This window comes from Lithobates pipiens, unplaced genomic scaffold, assembly GCF_037356315.1.
Source record: "Lithobates pipiens isolate NorthernLeopardFrog02 unplaced genomic scaffold, aLitPip1_a1.2 Scaffold_18, whole genome shotgun sequence".
Lineage (NCBI taxonomy): Eukaryota > Metazoa > Chordata > Amphibia > Anura > Ranidae > Lithobates > Lithobates pipiens.
Genome location: NW_027507758.1, coordinates 544,039,436 through 544,053,673, shown reverse-complemented (window position 1 = coordinate 544,053,673; position 14,238 = coordinate 544,039,436). Strand labels below are relative to the sequence as shown.

The 14,238-nt window shown below is 43.5% G+C and overlaps 1 protein-coding gene across 3 annotated transcripts in view; it reads right to left on the bottom strand.

The window, feature by feature from the left end:
- Positions 1 to 10,607, bottom strand: part of TDRD15 (tudor domain containing 15) — a 59,013-nt gene extending 48,406 nt beyond the window's left edge. The window contains exons 1-2 of one of the 3 annotated variants that reach the window (XM_077488853.1): positions 5,034 to 10,607; positions 3,924 to 4,032 (exon numbers count right to left, since the gene is read on the bottom strand). In XM_077488853.1, coding sequence (XP_077344979.1) covers positions 5,060 to 10,606 — 5,547 coding nt within the window. In that variant the 5' untranslated portion in view covers position 10,607 and the 3' untranslated portion in view covers positions 3,924 to 4,032; positions 5,034 to 5,059. Of the gene's footprint in view, positions 1 to 3,923; positions 4,033 to 5,033 lie in introns of those variants that run through there. The other 2 variants (XM_077488852.1, XM_077488854.1) reach the window with 2 other exon arrangements.
- Positions 10,608 to 14,238: the final 3,631 nt, after the last annotated feature.

Below are 14,238 nucleotides of genomic sequence, written 5' to 3'. Positions count from 1 at the left end.
CGAAGTCTTATCGACCATGTGGAGAGGCATAGCCTGATCACTGGCAGCTCAAGCACACTGATCGGCAACTTGGATTCCTCCTCCAACCACAGGCCCTGGGTCGACTGAACTCCCATTACTCCAACCCCAGCCGGTTAGGCTGGCGTTCCTTGTGATCACGGTCCAATTCAGAGGTAGGAACGACTTCCCAGACCGAAGTGCCAGGGACCTCAGCCACCAGAGCATGGAGTCCCTGACTGACTGGCTCACTTGAATCTCCCGATCCAGGCATAATCCACATCTGCCGATCCAGGGATAATGGAGATTTGTCCCATCTTGTCAAGATCTCCTTCTGTAAGACTCTGGTGTGAAACTGGGCATACGGTACTGCCTCAAAAGGAGGCCACCATGAGTCCCAGGACTCGCATGCAGAAGCGTAGCAACGATCACCTGCGGTTCATCATTTTACCACGGCTCTGAGAGTCTGCAGCTTGTCTGAAGGGAGAAAAACTCTTGCTTCCATGGAGTCCAGCCGTAAGCCTAGATACCATCACCGACTTTTTTAGGTTCAAAAGTCACCCAAATTCCTGCAGGATCTGCTTGGTGGTCGCCACATCCTCCTCTAATTCTGAGGCGGAAGATGCTCTCAGGAGGAGATTGTCTAGGTAACCTTCGATTGCGATCCCGCGTTGTCGCAGCAACGCTAAAACAGGAGCCAATACCTTGGTAAAGACTCGGGTGGGCTAATGCCAAGCCAAAAGGGAGAGCCACAAACTGGTAGTGGGCTTCCCCAACTGCAAATCGCAGAAACTTCTGATGCCGAGCAAATGGGTATGTGCAGGTACGCATCCTGGATGTCCAAAGACGCTGGGAGTCCCCTTGATGGAGTGCAGCAACTACTGAGCGAACTGATTCCATTCTGAACCTCTGTACTTTTACAAAGTAATTGAGGGCTTTCAGGTCCAAGATTGGAATACCCCTTCTTTTTTGGGAACTATAAACAGATTGGAGTAGAACCCCTGGAACCTTTCCGGTTCCGGAACTGGTACTGCGACTCAGCAGGTTCCCTACCGCCCCCATTAGGGCCTCCCGGCGAGCTGGGAGTACAGGTATGCTGGAGGGGAAGAATCTGTTTGGTGGCCAAGAGAGAAAAACATTATCTTGTAGCCAGAGGAAATCAGATCGCAAACCCAATGGTCGGAAAGCAGAGAGGCCCATCGGGCTGCAAACTCCCGAAGGCAACTCCCCACCCGTGTTGCGGGCGGGGGCAAACCTTCATGCGGTAGCACTTTTGCTCGCAGGCTTGCAATTCCAGGGACACTTTTGTCCTTCAGAGGTCATCCTGTCGGGCTGGGGACGCTTAGCCAAACCCCCGGGCAGACGAAAAAGTAGTTTGTGAGCGGAAAATGAGAGCCCTTGCCTTGCCCATCAGTGTCCAGTATAAAAGGGCATAATCACAGGAAAAATGGCCGCCAGACTACAGCAAAATGGAGTCCTACCATGCTTCACCCTGGTCACACCAAAAATGGGTACCGAGCACTGTATGCAATGAGGGACAGTGAAAACAGGCAGAGGAAATAGCGGCAAACAGCGCTACAGCGATCAGCAGACACAGACCTCAAGACACCCAGAGGACAGACCTACAGACATCCAGGGCAAAGCTACCCAGTGCAGCCCCCACCCCAGATGAGAGTCCCCCCAGGCAGCCCCTGTCTATGCCACAAGCACCCCTCAGCAGCCCATGCAGCATCCCCCACAGGGAGGGGGGTGGGAAGATAGGGACAGGGAGAGAAGAGAGGGAGGTGAGGGACCCCAGAATCGATCTCCCAGGGAATGCCCAGCTGCTCAGCCCTGAGGCAGGGAGACTAATTCCCAGTCCTGATGAGCTGGGGAACATTCCATCACAGACCCACTCTCCGATCAGTACGGGGTGGCTGCTGGCCCGGCACACTGACACAGACACCAGTAGCCCGGTCATGTGTGCCCCGGAGCATTGCGCTCACCGGCTGCCCCTGGAGCCCGAGGGGCATGTCGTGGCTGACCCAGCGTGGAGCTCTGGTCTGTACACGCTCGCTGGCCAGGCTGGGGAGACTACAAGGATAAGGGTATCCAGCCTGTCACCCAGCCAGCTGTTGATAGCAGATCAAAGTATCTTAATCTTAAACTTCTGCAGAAAAGAAAATCCACGGACCGATGGGCCCACAGGGTTCCTAGGTCCTTCTCCTTCACTAGGCAGAAAAAAAACGGAGGCTGCAGGAGGCAGGCTGGGGGGTTGTTACCAAAAGGACCACCCCTTGGGCGGAACTAGAAAGTTGTGGTTTTGTTGTACATGTTAACATGTTCTGCCTAGTCCTCTCCTGAAGGTGGCTTAACAACCTGATGGTCTAAGTAAAGGAACTGTGTCAGTCTGTGTGCCCCTGGCACAGTTTTATAGGAACGGTGAACAACTGTACCAGTTGTTCAGGAACTACAATTCCCATCATGCCTAGTCATGTCTATGAATGTCAGTTTTACAATGCCTCATGGGATGTGTAGTTACGCAACAGCTGGAGGGCCGTAGTTTGAGGATCCCTGCTTTATTGGGTAGAATACGGCATGTGCCCCGACGCTATAAAAAATAAAATTAGCTAAACTGTGTTACCTGTGACACTTCTACTGTGATCATGGGACTTGACATTGTAAGGGGTGAGGTCACTGTGTGACATCACCCGGTGACCACGCCCCATGCCTATATAAGTGGCCGCGCACCTCACACACGGCATTACAGCAGGAGAGAACGTCGTGTCAACATCGGAAGAAGAGAAGGGGGAAGAAGGACGCAGAAGACCGGTCCACCTCTAGCAAAAGAGCTGGAAGAAGATAGCGAAGCACACGGCAGAAGAACCGGAGAGCGTGGAGAAGAACCGGAGATCGCAAAGGAGTCGGAAGAAGACCCCCAAAGTCGGAAGATGACTCCCGGAGCTGCCTAATAAATTATTTTGAAAACCTGTGGTGGTATTTTTTACACCTTTTTCCCCCCAGGTGAATGGGTAGGGGTTCGATGTACCCCCATACTCATTCACATAGGGTGGGGGGCCAGGATCTGGGGGCCCCCTTAAAGGGGCTCCCGGATTCCAATAAGCCCCCCGCCCGTAGACACCGACAACCAATGGCCAGGGTTGTCAGGCAGAAGCCCTTGTCCTCATCAACATGGGGCCTGGTGCAGTTCAGAAGGAGGGGCGCTCGCTCGTCCCCACCCCCTTTCCTGACCGGGAAGGCTGCATGCTCAGATAAGGGTCTGGTATGGATTTTGGGGGGACCTCCAAGCCGTTTTTTCAGCATAGGGGGTTCCCCTTAAAATCTATACCAGACCTAAGGGCCTGGTATGCCCCTGGAGAGGAACCCATGCCGGTTCTATTAGAGAGGCGACATTGTCTTATTGTAGCCAGCGCGAGATGCACAGTAGCCCGTCGCCGACCAACAGGGTCAGGGCCCGGGACCAGAGAAGAAAGGGCCAGAGCAGCTGATGCCATTTGCCAGGCCTTGAGCATCTTGTAGAGTTGCAGCAGGGTCCCAAGTGCTGGAGCTCTCTGCGCTCCTGCACCCGGTACTAAAATTAGTAACACTTCTGTCAGGCAGAGTGATCTCCAAGAGAGGACTGCGAGACCCAGCCTCTGCCATGATATTCAGAGGTCAGGAAGACCAAGCGACACCGCATTGGGAAGGGCTGGATGTAAGGAAGATAATTAAAAAGGCCAAATTCACCTTGCAACATGTTCCAGCTGGTACCACACACACACACACAACTATATCAGCAAGCGGGGGATCATCTCCCAACACCCAATGTCACATTTCAAAAAGGGTGCAGCTATGCAGGTCTCTGCTTGCACAGCCACAGCATTTATTCAAAGGAATCTGTGAATGAAGAGAATAAAAAAGTCCCATCTTCCACAGTGGCAAATAGGTTTGTAGTTCTCAATGAAACGTGACGGCTCTGACGAGTGCCCTCTTAGACCTCTTTCGATTTTGGGTGCAATGTTTTGCAGGCTCCTGTGAGGAAAAATGCACTCTTTCCTGCAAAAGAAAGAAAATGCACATTTGTTACTTTCACTAAAGGTGACCTTGGCCTTAAAATTACCCAAAGGAGTAGTTGAGTGCAGCAGGCTGAGGATAAACATTACTGCAATCAAATTCGGGGGGGGGGGGGGGGTAAGGGCTTAGCACTGACCATGGCAGCATTAGTGGCCAATATATTAATTTACTCCTTCATGCTACATTGGTAGTCAGTGCCAGTGTTTATTAACCCCTTCATGCTGCCACTAATGCAGCATGAAAACACTGCCACATTATGAAGGGGTTAATCAACACTGTCATTTACCACTAATGCAGCATGGGGTTAATGAACACTGCCACTTACCCCCAATGGTTTAAATAACACTGACCATCAATGCATCACTGAACAAGTTTTTTTGAACTACAGATCTAAAAATTATTTCAGGGGTCCCATGAAATTTCCAAAATTTTGCCAATGGTTCCTCCAAGGCAAAAAGGCTGATTTAGAGCCCTTTTACACTGCTACTGCGCGGGCGTCGGCGGTAAAGTGCCGTTTTAGCATCGCTTTACTGACATTTTTGCAGGGCTTTTCAGGCGCTTTAAACCCCCGCTAGTGGCTGGATAAAGGGTTAAAAGTTTAATGGGCAGGAGTGCTTTTAGGAGCGATGTATACACTGCTCCTAAAGTGCTGCAAAGAAGCTGCTTGCAGGACTTTTTTTTTACGTCCTGCCAGCGCAGCGCCCCCGGTGTGAAAACACATTCGGACTTTCACACTGGGATTGCAGATGAGGCTTTTTCCGGTGCGATTTTTAGCACTAAAATGGCTGTAAAATGCCTGCAGTGTGAACGGGGTCTTAATCTTTTCAGAAAGGGATGAAGGGGCAAAGGTAAACAGGAGACTTTACATGTAGTGTAGATTCTGCTTTAAATGGAAAGGCATGCTCTTGAACCAACAAGTATGAACGCTTTAAATACTGTACTATTACTGACAGAGGAGTAGTTTGCATGAGTTTAATTCTTACCATATGGCAGACCTTGGAGGTGGCTCTTAGTTTGATATAATGGACTCCACTTGTGATCCCAGAAAACATGCATTGTTTCTTGCGTCAGTGGCCAGTCCCTTGACAATTAATTTTTCAGTCAAATTTCCATCACCATAAATAAATACTTCTGTAACATTGGTGTCAACTTTAATAGGCAAAACGAGCAAGTCACCATCACAAACAAAATCCATGCAGTACCTTATTGCATCCGCAGGCCAATGGTCTTTGTTTTTGGGAAGAACACCATGAAGCTTGCATCGATAGGTTAGGGCAGGCAGACTAGCAATTTCTTTTGCAATGACCTTGAGTTTGCTGTAGTCCGAATAAGGAACACACATGTAGATTCCGTAGTCTACAAGATCCAGTAAAATAGAGCTCATGTTGATGCTAGCTATTTCAGCTCTGCACCACATATTTTTTTCAAAGCACTGAACCAGGCAAGCAGAACCAATCCTTACCATATTACCAGTAAAGGGCAAGAGATCATTCGTCAGTTCTTTAAGTAGTTTGGATAATTGGTTCATAGCAAAAATTGAGTTATCTAGCTGGACACAGAAACAACTGGGGGTTTGAAAGGTAACAACAATTCCAGCATGCAATTCTAAACACCTGAGTGAACCCCTTGGTATAGAAGATAGCAAAATTTCAGTTTCAAAATGAAAGCTAGACACGGTATTGCTTATTTTCTGCGTAATTTGTTGTGATGTAGTATTAAAGTGCTTTAACAGCATTACATCCTCAATCAATAGATCTACTTCCCAGCAGCTCCCAGTCTCCAAAAATTTAAGAAACAGGATGTGCAGCCCCTTTTCCAGAATAGACTGCATTTGTGATTGAAAAAAAGTTACTCCAACGTCTTCCATCCAAACCCATTTGCATAGAATAGCCTGATGAGGCAGCAATAGTGCTACAGCAGGAAGAGATTTGGCATTGTGCATACTTATTATTTCACGGGCACCATGGTCCACAAAGAACACGGACATCTCTGTTGTTCTTAAAAAGATTTTTTCAACAGTTGCACGAAACCAAGTTTGCATTTTCTCAGACTTCACCAAACACACCATCCCTTCAGAGATGTCTTTTGCTATGAGCCGGTTGTCAGCCTGTTCGACAGCTGCCGAAATCTGCGCATTCATTTGGGATTCTTCTGTATACCCGGCCAAGGTAACAAAAAGTAGTCCACTGTTTGACAGGTAAATGTTTTTCACTTTTTCAATCTGATTGTATTTCAAGGCCATGTCTGATCTTGGAATAGTGTATTTTTTATCCAAGGAAGATGATTCTGGAAAAGCGCTTGTGCTTTGAAGAAACTCTGTTACAGACTCCCCTTTTAAGGTCATACTGACTTCCCACTGACTGTCATATCTGCAAAGAAAAACACAACCGAGTGATTCATTTGTTATTTTTTCAGAAAACTTGTCCACCGCATTTTTACTCCAGTCACCATTTTGACATTTCTGAACACCAGTTAGGGAAACTGGAATGCTTAACCTGGGTACTTTAAAAAATATGTCAGGGAGTTTGAAAATGGAAGAAAAATCCACTTTAGCTGTATTGCCATAATCAATAAACTCCACTTCAAAAGAACTGTCTTTCAATTTTTTTTTAACTTCTGCTCTGTAAAAAGCTTTGTCATCTGGATACTGAGCAACAACTAAAGCCCCTTCCTCAAGATGCTTTTCTTCAATAGGTTGGAAAGACATGTCATTTAGGTCTTTCTCAAGTTGCAATACCTGTTTCTCATTCTCAGCTAGCTGTATGTAGAACTCAGAAGGGCTGGATATGCAAGATGCATACACAAGATGAGTGGAGCCAGTTTCTGGAACATTTTGAGGGAGATCAGTTGATTTTAGAGGCTTTTTAAGGCTTGGTGGACTGCAGGAATTCTGAGATTGTGGGGGACTTGGCGACTTTGATGCATGCACAGTTTCATGTAAAGGCTCCTTTTGAAATAATTTACACGTAGAATTCTCTAAACTATCTAAAGAAAAACTAAAATTTACTCCTGCAATTGTATTTCCATTCAAATCAGAAATTTTATTTTTTTTGTCTTTGCCAAGAGAATCAGATCCTTTGTTCACATCTTGTAGATTGTGATTTTTTGCAGAAATTGGAAGGGAAATGCTGCTACCCTCCACACTTGATACATTCTTTGACACCTTTGGCTGTACCTGCTCCCCCAATATTTCTTTTATTTTACGATTTACAGAGATAGTTCCGCAACTCAAGTCCAATTCCAGTTGTCCTTCCTTGTCAATGGATACTACAGTAGCACTGAGAGGTTTGTCATCACACTGATCTTCAAACCAAGCTTTGGCCTCTGTGGTAAAAGTCGCATCTTTTAAGCCTGACAGGTAACATGGAATAGCTTGCATAGGTTCAAATAAAACATCTGCATCTTCCTCGGGTATAGGCAATAATTCATTTTTCTTTACCATGTGGCTGTCCCCAAAATCTACAAAAAAGGCTAGGGCATAGTGCGAGTCCACAGCATGTGCTAATGCTCTGTAAAAGAAACCATCTTCAGTGTATTTAACAATACACAATTCCTCTACTTTTTTTCCTGTTTCGGGCTTTAGCCTCTCGCCTAAATCAGACACCTTCTTCATTAACACATCAATGGTGTTTTCGTTTTTTGCAAGCTGGCAGTAAAATTTCCCTGTATTGTATATGAAGGTAATGTAAATGTTTTCTTTGGTTCCCACCTCAAGGTTAAAAGTGGAGTAACAAAACGTATGCAGATGAAAAGATGGAACTGTGTCTTTACAGATAAGCTGCCCTTTGCTAGCTTGCCAATGGTTTGCAGAAAAGGGATATTCCAGTTCTACTGCATTATAGAGGGCATCCGAGCCATGACTGAACAGAGTAATGACAATAATTTTGAGGTCAGTGGCAGACTCTACGAAATTCTTAAAGTCCTTACAAGCACTGGCAGACCATGTGTGAGGAGTGCTGAAAGAATATATTACCTCACTCAAGCAACAGCGAAAAGCCTGACCTTCCCACTGAAGAAATTGGGGTTTAATTTCTCTAAGCTCTGAAATCAACAATCTCTCCAGTCTCCCATAGTCAACAAAGATCACATCGACTTCATTTCTAGAGACCTGGTTCACAACAGCAGCTCTGTAATACTTGCCAGTATTTGGGGACCTTGCAATACAAGCTATTTGTCCATTTTGATATCTGCTGTTGCAAGATTTATAGAAAATTTGCATTTCATCCATCAAGTTATCTAGAGCAGTAAGGTTGCAGGACAGTTGGCACCAAAAACATCCTGGTGACTCCACATGAGAACACTTTACAAACATGACAGCCCCAGGCTTAAATATATATTGCTTGAAGGAAATTTGAGAAATATGTGAACTTGTTCTATGCGATAGTTCACTAAAGGAAAGATTTTGGTCTTTTGTTTGTGTCTTCATTGTACACTCACGTAATGACACCTCTATATCACCTTTGGTTATACGCCCAACAATAGCAGATTTTTTGCCATTCGTGTTTTTATCCATGCATTTTGTACTTTCTGGCAATTGACAAGCTTGAGCGACAGATCCGGAATTTAAATTAACCTTCCAAAACTCTGCATGGCCAGCTTTCACCAAAAGAGACACAATATCAGAACCTTCAGAGCTCTCAAAAAGACGCATTTCCACCACGTATTGGAACTTGCGTTTTGCAAGAACATGACAAAGAAGAGGTTTCCCGTTCACAATTTCTTTAAAGGCATCATTTGCACTTTTTACCCACACTTCATCTTGTGGAAATGCGTATGCTAGAGTGCAGCCCATTGCCAGGGCAGGCAAAGTACTAAACTTTGGCAACAAAACCTTGACTTCATAGAAAGCAACAGTCTCTGTATTTCCAAAGTCAATGAAATAAACTGAAATTTCTGGGTTATGCACTTCTGTGATCACAGCCCTGTAATAATGACCATCTTTTGCATACAGGGCACAGCAAAGTTGACCAGGTTTGGGATTGTCTATCACCATTTCCATGAGTTCACATTTATTGTATTGTTCTGCTATCTCTGCCATCATGGTATTAAACTCCATTTGGCATGCATCAGTCCTTATCCAGAAGTTTGAAGGGTCCAGTATGTATTCAACATATGCCACATGGATCGAGTCTGGGTCCATTTGTAAGCAGTTGTATGAAATAACTTCTTCGCTATCCATTTCTTTGGATACTGAAGCTTCCGGCTGAGCCGAGTCTGAACTCCCCTCATATTCCGTATTCACAATATTGGTAAAAGAGTTAGGTGAGAACATTGGAACTTGCTGGTTTGTCAGATGACAGTCAGAACACAGTTCATATTCCTTTTCATATAAGGATATGCTGAAAACCTTTTCTTCACTGCAAAACTCATCAATGTAAGCAATCACAATTTGTCCTGTAAGAGCCCGCTTAAACAACAATAACTGCATGTTTTTTGCACTCTCTGCGCGGACATTTACCCTAGATAAGGCACATGGAATGGACAACATAGGCAAAAGCAGGAACTCTTTCTTCAACTGATGAATGTCTGTGGACACTACATTTTCACTGCTGCCAACGTCAAAAAAAAAGACTTTTATATCATTACAAGTCAGAAGTGTCTGGATAACGCCCCTATACCACAGTCCATCTTTTCTCTTGGCGGCACAAAGCATTCCATAGTTTCCAAGTGTAGAGTTTGCTTCTGTTTTAAGTGATTCATAGTATGAGCACATTCTAGTGGTCAGTGTACGCAACTCTGCTTCCCACGAGAGAATGTGACAATAAAAGCGATCGGGACTCATTGCTGAAGAAATTTTAATTTTTTCCATAACTCCGACAGAAATGGCAGGCTTTAGATGATCCATCACCTTCTGAAAACGTAGGTCATTAGCATTCAAGCTCAGAGGGATGTTTGAGGTTAACTTCTTCTGCTGAAGCAAGTCAGGCATTTGCTTACCGTGGGAATTTGCTGGGAATTTGTGAAGGAGCTCAACAAGCAAGCAAAAGGTGTCAGAATCCATATATTTAGCGACACGTAGTTCAACGGCATTGTTAATGATTTTTGGCACTTCCAAGAGAATGACTTGATGGGGTAAGAAGGTACTGACATGTCCATTATGCTGTTCTCCAACCAAGGAGGAAAAGAAGTTTATTGCTCTGGGAGACCACTTCTCATCCAACGGAAGTACATTTGAGAAGATTCCATTCACTACTTTGGGTGGGAGTGTAAACAACTCTCCAGTAGCAGAAGCAATTTGTTGCAAATCAACTTTTATTGTGTTTCCTTGATCTATGAGGACTACTTCAAACTTCTGCTTCACTTTATCCAAAATTTTCCCTCTGTGCCATAACCCAAGAGGTTTATCTTGTACCAAGCAAAACTCTCCAATATCAAGGTCCTCGTTCACTTTAGAAACAAGTTGTAACTCTGTTCGTAGTATGTGGTAGTCATGTTCATAGCTAGATATGTATCTTCCTTGAAATTTCACCAGCACCTCACCAGGAGCGCAACTGACATTCAAGATTGTGAAGTCCATTTTCAAATCATGCTTTTGACACAAAGACATGTAGTCCATTTCATCTAAAAAAAAATAAAAAAATAGAATAAACGTTAGACAAAAAAGGTAATTTATATTTTGCCCTACATCAGGGCAATGAGCAATACATCCCTGCAACTCACACACATTGCTCCTAATTTCCTGTTGTGGACAGTTGACTTTTCTGAAATAAAAAAAGCAAGGGGATAGTGTCAGCCCTGCCCATTTGTTCTTTTGCAAAAGAACTACTTCCCCTCTTAACACAGGATTGGCGTTTTGTAATTTAAGTGGGGAGGGTTGATTAGGCTCCTTAAACCAGTTGGTGGCTGCATTAAAGTAATTGTAACACAATCACCTTGTAAAAGAACCCATTCAATTTAAAATAGCAATGAAAATGCATAACATTTGAATATAGATTTAAAAACGAATACCTGTTTCACAGACCTCGACCCCCCCTTTTTTTTTCAATAAGTGATCACATTCCCTTTGTTCTCAGCTGCATAGTACCTGGGGAAGGAAAAACAGTAGAACACTGAACTTCCCAGTGAAAGGCTCTAGGGCAGTGATGGCGAACCTTGGCACTCCAGATGTTTTGGAACTACATTTCCCATGATGCTCAACCACACTGCAGAGTCCTTGAGCATCATGGGAAATGTAGTTCCAAAACATCAGGGGTGCCAAGGTTCGCCATCACTGATCTAGGGTGAGTCAGGACAAGTCTGATCATTGGAGAGCAGGCTGTCTCCTCATCAGCTAGAGAACTGACCACGCTGTGCTCACCTGCTTAGTGTGGTACGTTTTTAATAGGAAAGCAGACAGACCGGCAGGAACTCCAGGGATTTTACATAAAGGAAGCAATACAAATAGAACATGAGACTTTTCGTACATGGTACAGCATGCACATACCAGGAATATGTAATGTTTAATTTACATTTTTCCCCCCTATATTTTCACCTAGTGAACATGTCAGTGTTATTTTTCAAAAGAACAAGCTGTCAAGCAAAAGTGGCAGTTAGAGACATGAGACAAACTAACACTGACAGGGGTGTTTAAAACAGTCAGCTTTTATTTATGTAAAACCTTTATCCCAAAAGAAAAAACAGTTTGATTTAACTGCTTATAAAAGTGTTATCTGGATTTCTGCAAGCCCATATGCTAATGCATTTCACACTAACCCCTCCCCAGACTGACAATGCTGCAGTCCAAAAGGTGTCACTATTGATCCTCAATCCAGAGAGACACTAAGACAGGAAGCGTGCTGGCCTGATAACCAGATAAAGAAAAAAAATAAAAATACAAAAAAAAAAAAGGTAGGGGAGGGTTCAAAAGAAAAAGAAAATGCAGACACCTCATTTGAAGCAGTATGAAACAAAAAAGCAAATATGTTGGAGCTTGCCAATTCTAAAGCCTCGTCCACATGGTTCGATTGTTGGCAGGGGACTGTCTGCTGACAAGACTGTTCCCCTAAAATCTTACTGTTAATACACTTCTTTTGACAATTGTCCAATTTTCCGCCAACAAATGTTGGATGACAGGCTAGTAAATTTTCGGCAGACAACAGTTTGACATCAGATTTTCGTATGGTCAGTAGACAAATCTATCACACAAGTCGAAAGTACAAACACGCATGCTCGGAATCAATGCTCACAAAACACGAAGTTAGAAGGGGCCCAAAGGGTGGCGCTCAAGAGCTAAAATTCCTTGTAGTACACCACTACGTTCGCGTTTGTGGCATGACAATTGTGTACTGTTAGTATGCAAGACAAGATCCTGGCACATGCCCTTTTGATAAAAATGAGATGCTCGGTTGTAAGGCTGCAATTAACGATTATTTTCATAATCGATTAGTTAGCCGATTATTGTTTTGATTTATCGGTTAATAACCTTAAAAAAAAAAAAAAAAAAAAAAAAGAGTGGGTCAAATTGACGTTCATTTTCAACCACAGTGATGGGAAAATTTAGAAATAGAAAACTTCCTAGTCAAAAGGAATTTTACGACAGTATGTGGTTTTCGTTCAGAAATGACATTCATTTTAAAAACAAGTGAAAATTTCAAACAAAATTTTTTCATTCAGCGAATGTACAAAGATTTTTCGTCTGAATATTTTCATCTGAAAATTGATCTGTGTGACCAGCATAAGGCTCGGTGCACACCTATGCAATTTGCTTTTGATCTGTTTCTGCAGTGCTTTCTGCTGTACGTTTTTATTTTTGCGCACGTGATTTTATTGCAATTTGCATTTTTGCATTTTATTTTGGGCAGATTGAAAAACACAAATTGCTGCAAAACGCATTACATGCTTTTCTGTAGCTTCTCCGTTGAAGTATATTGAACCAATAAAGCACCATTTTGTGTTAATATGAACATGTCCCATAGGTAACCATGTAAATGAACTGTAGTGCATTTCTGCAAAAAGCACCAACAAACACATAGATGTGAACCAGGCCTAAGACGTTTAGTAACATAATGGGGTTAAAAAAATAAAATAAAAAAAAAATAAAAATAAAAATTAGCCCTTTATAGTAGAAAAAAAAGCAGATAATCACTACTGTAAGGGGTTAATTTTTTTTACTGTAGAACATTGAAAGTAATATTTACAGTAGCGATTATTTGCTCTTTTTGTACTATAAAGGGCTCATTTTAGTTTTTTTAACCCCGTTATGTTACTGGCCGATTAATCAATTATGAAAATAGTAATCAATTAATTTCATAATCGATTAGTTGTTTCAGCCCTACTCGGTTGGCCAACAATCATACCGTGTGTACGAGGCTTTAGAAGCGATGGCTGCAGTATTTTTTTAGGCTTGCTTTCTTTTATTTTGATCTGCTGATCCTGCCAGCAAGTCTGTTCAAAAGGCAAAAGTCAACAAGTAGAAAGCCTTTAACCACTTCCATACAGGGCCATGGTCATACAATGTCTGCAGGAACACTCAGTCCCTTCAAACAGGTGTCATATGACATCCTGGGCTTCTCACGGCTCCTGCGGGCCCCCACAGTGCAGCAATCGAGTATGAGGCATGTCCCTCGGGACACAGCCCAGCCTATTACAGATCAGTGTAAAGAGCCAATAAAAATAGTCTCTCCACCACCTGACCGGCTATGTCCAATCACAGATGGTCACAGAATGTCAACAAACTGTGGTAATGAGCTGTTACCAGGCTCTCCTCCTCACACACTGTATATGTCTGAGGAGGAGATTGCGGTAACAGCTCATTACTGCCTACAGTATAAAAACACATTGATTGCCTCCCCCCAATAAAGAGTTCCTGTCACCAGCCCATCAGAGTACCCAAGTACCTATTTGCAGCCCATGCCTCAGAATATACATTGGGGTGTTTGCTTTAAATTTTGTGGGCAAATCCACTGTCCTGGTGCTCCAGGACCTTCAAAAGTGTGATGGGTAGAAATGAAATTATGTGTGTAATTTTATGCTCCTAGAACGCCTGAAGGTACTACTTCAATGGTAGCCAGGCTGTGTAAAAGTTTCACATGTGGTATTGCCATACCCAGGAGGAGGGGTAGCAGAACATATTTTGAGGTGTCATTTTTGATACACATATGCTGTGGTGTTAGAAATAAAAAAAAAAAAAAAAACAACGTTTTCCCAAAGACTGGTGGAAAAAAATGAACCGTTCAAGAGCCTCACTATGCCTCATAGAATATACCTTGG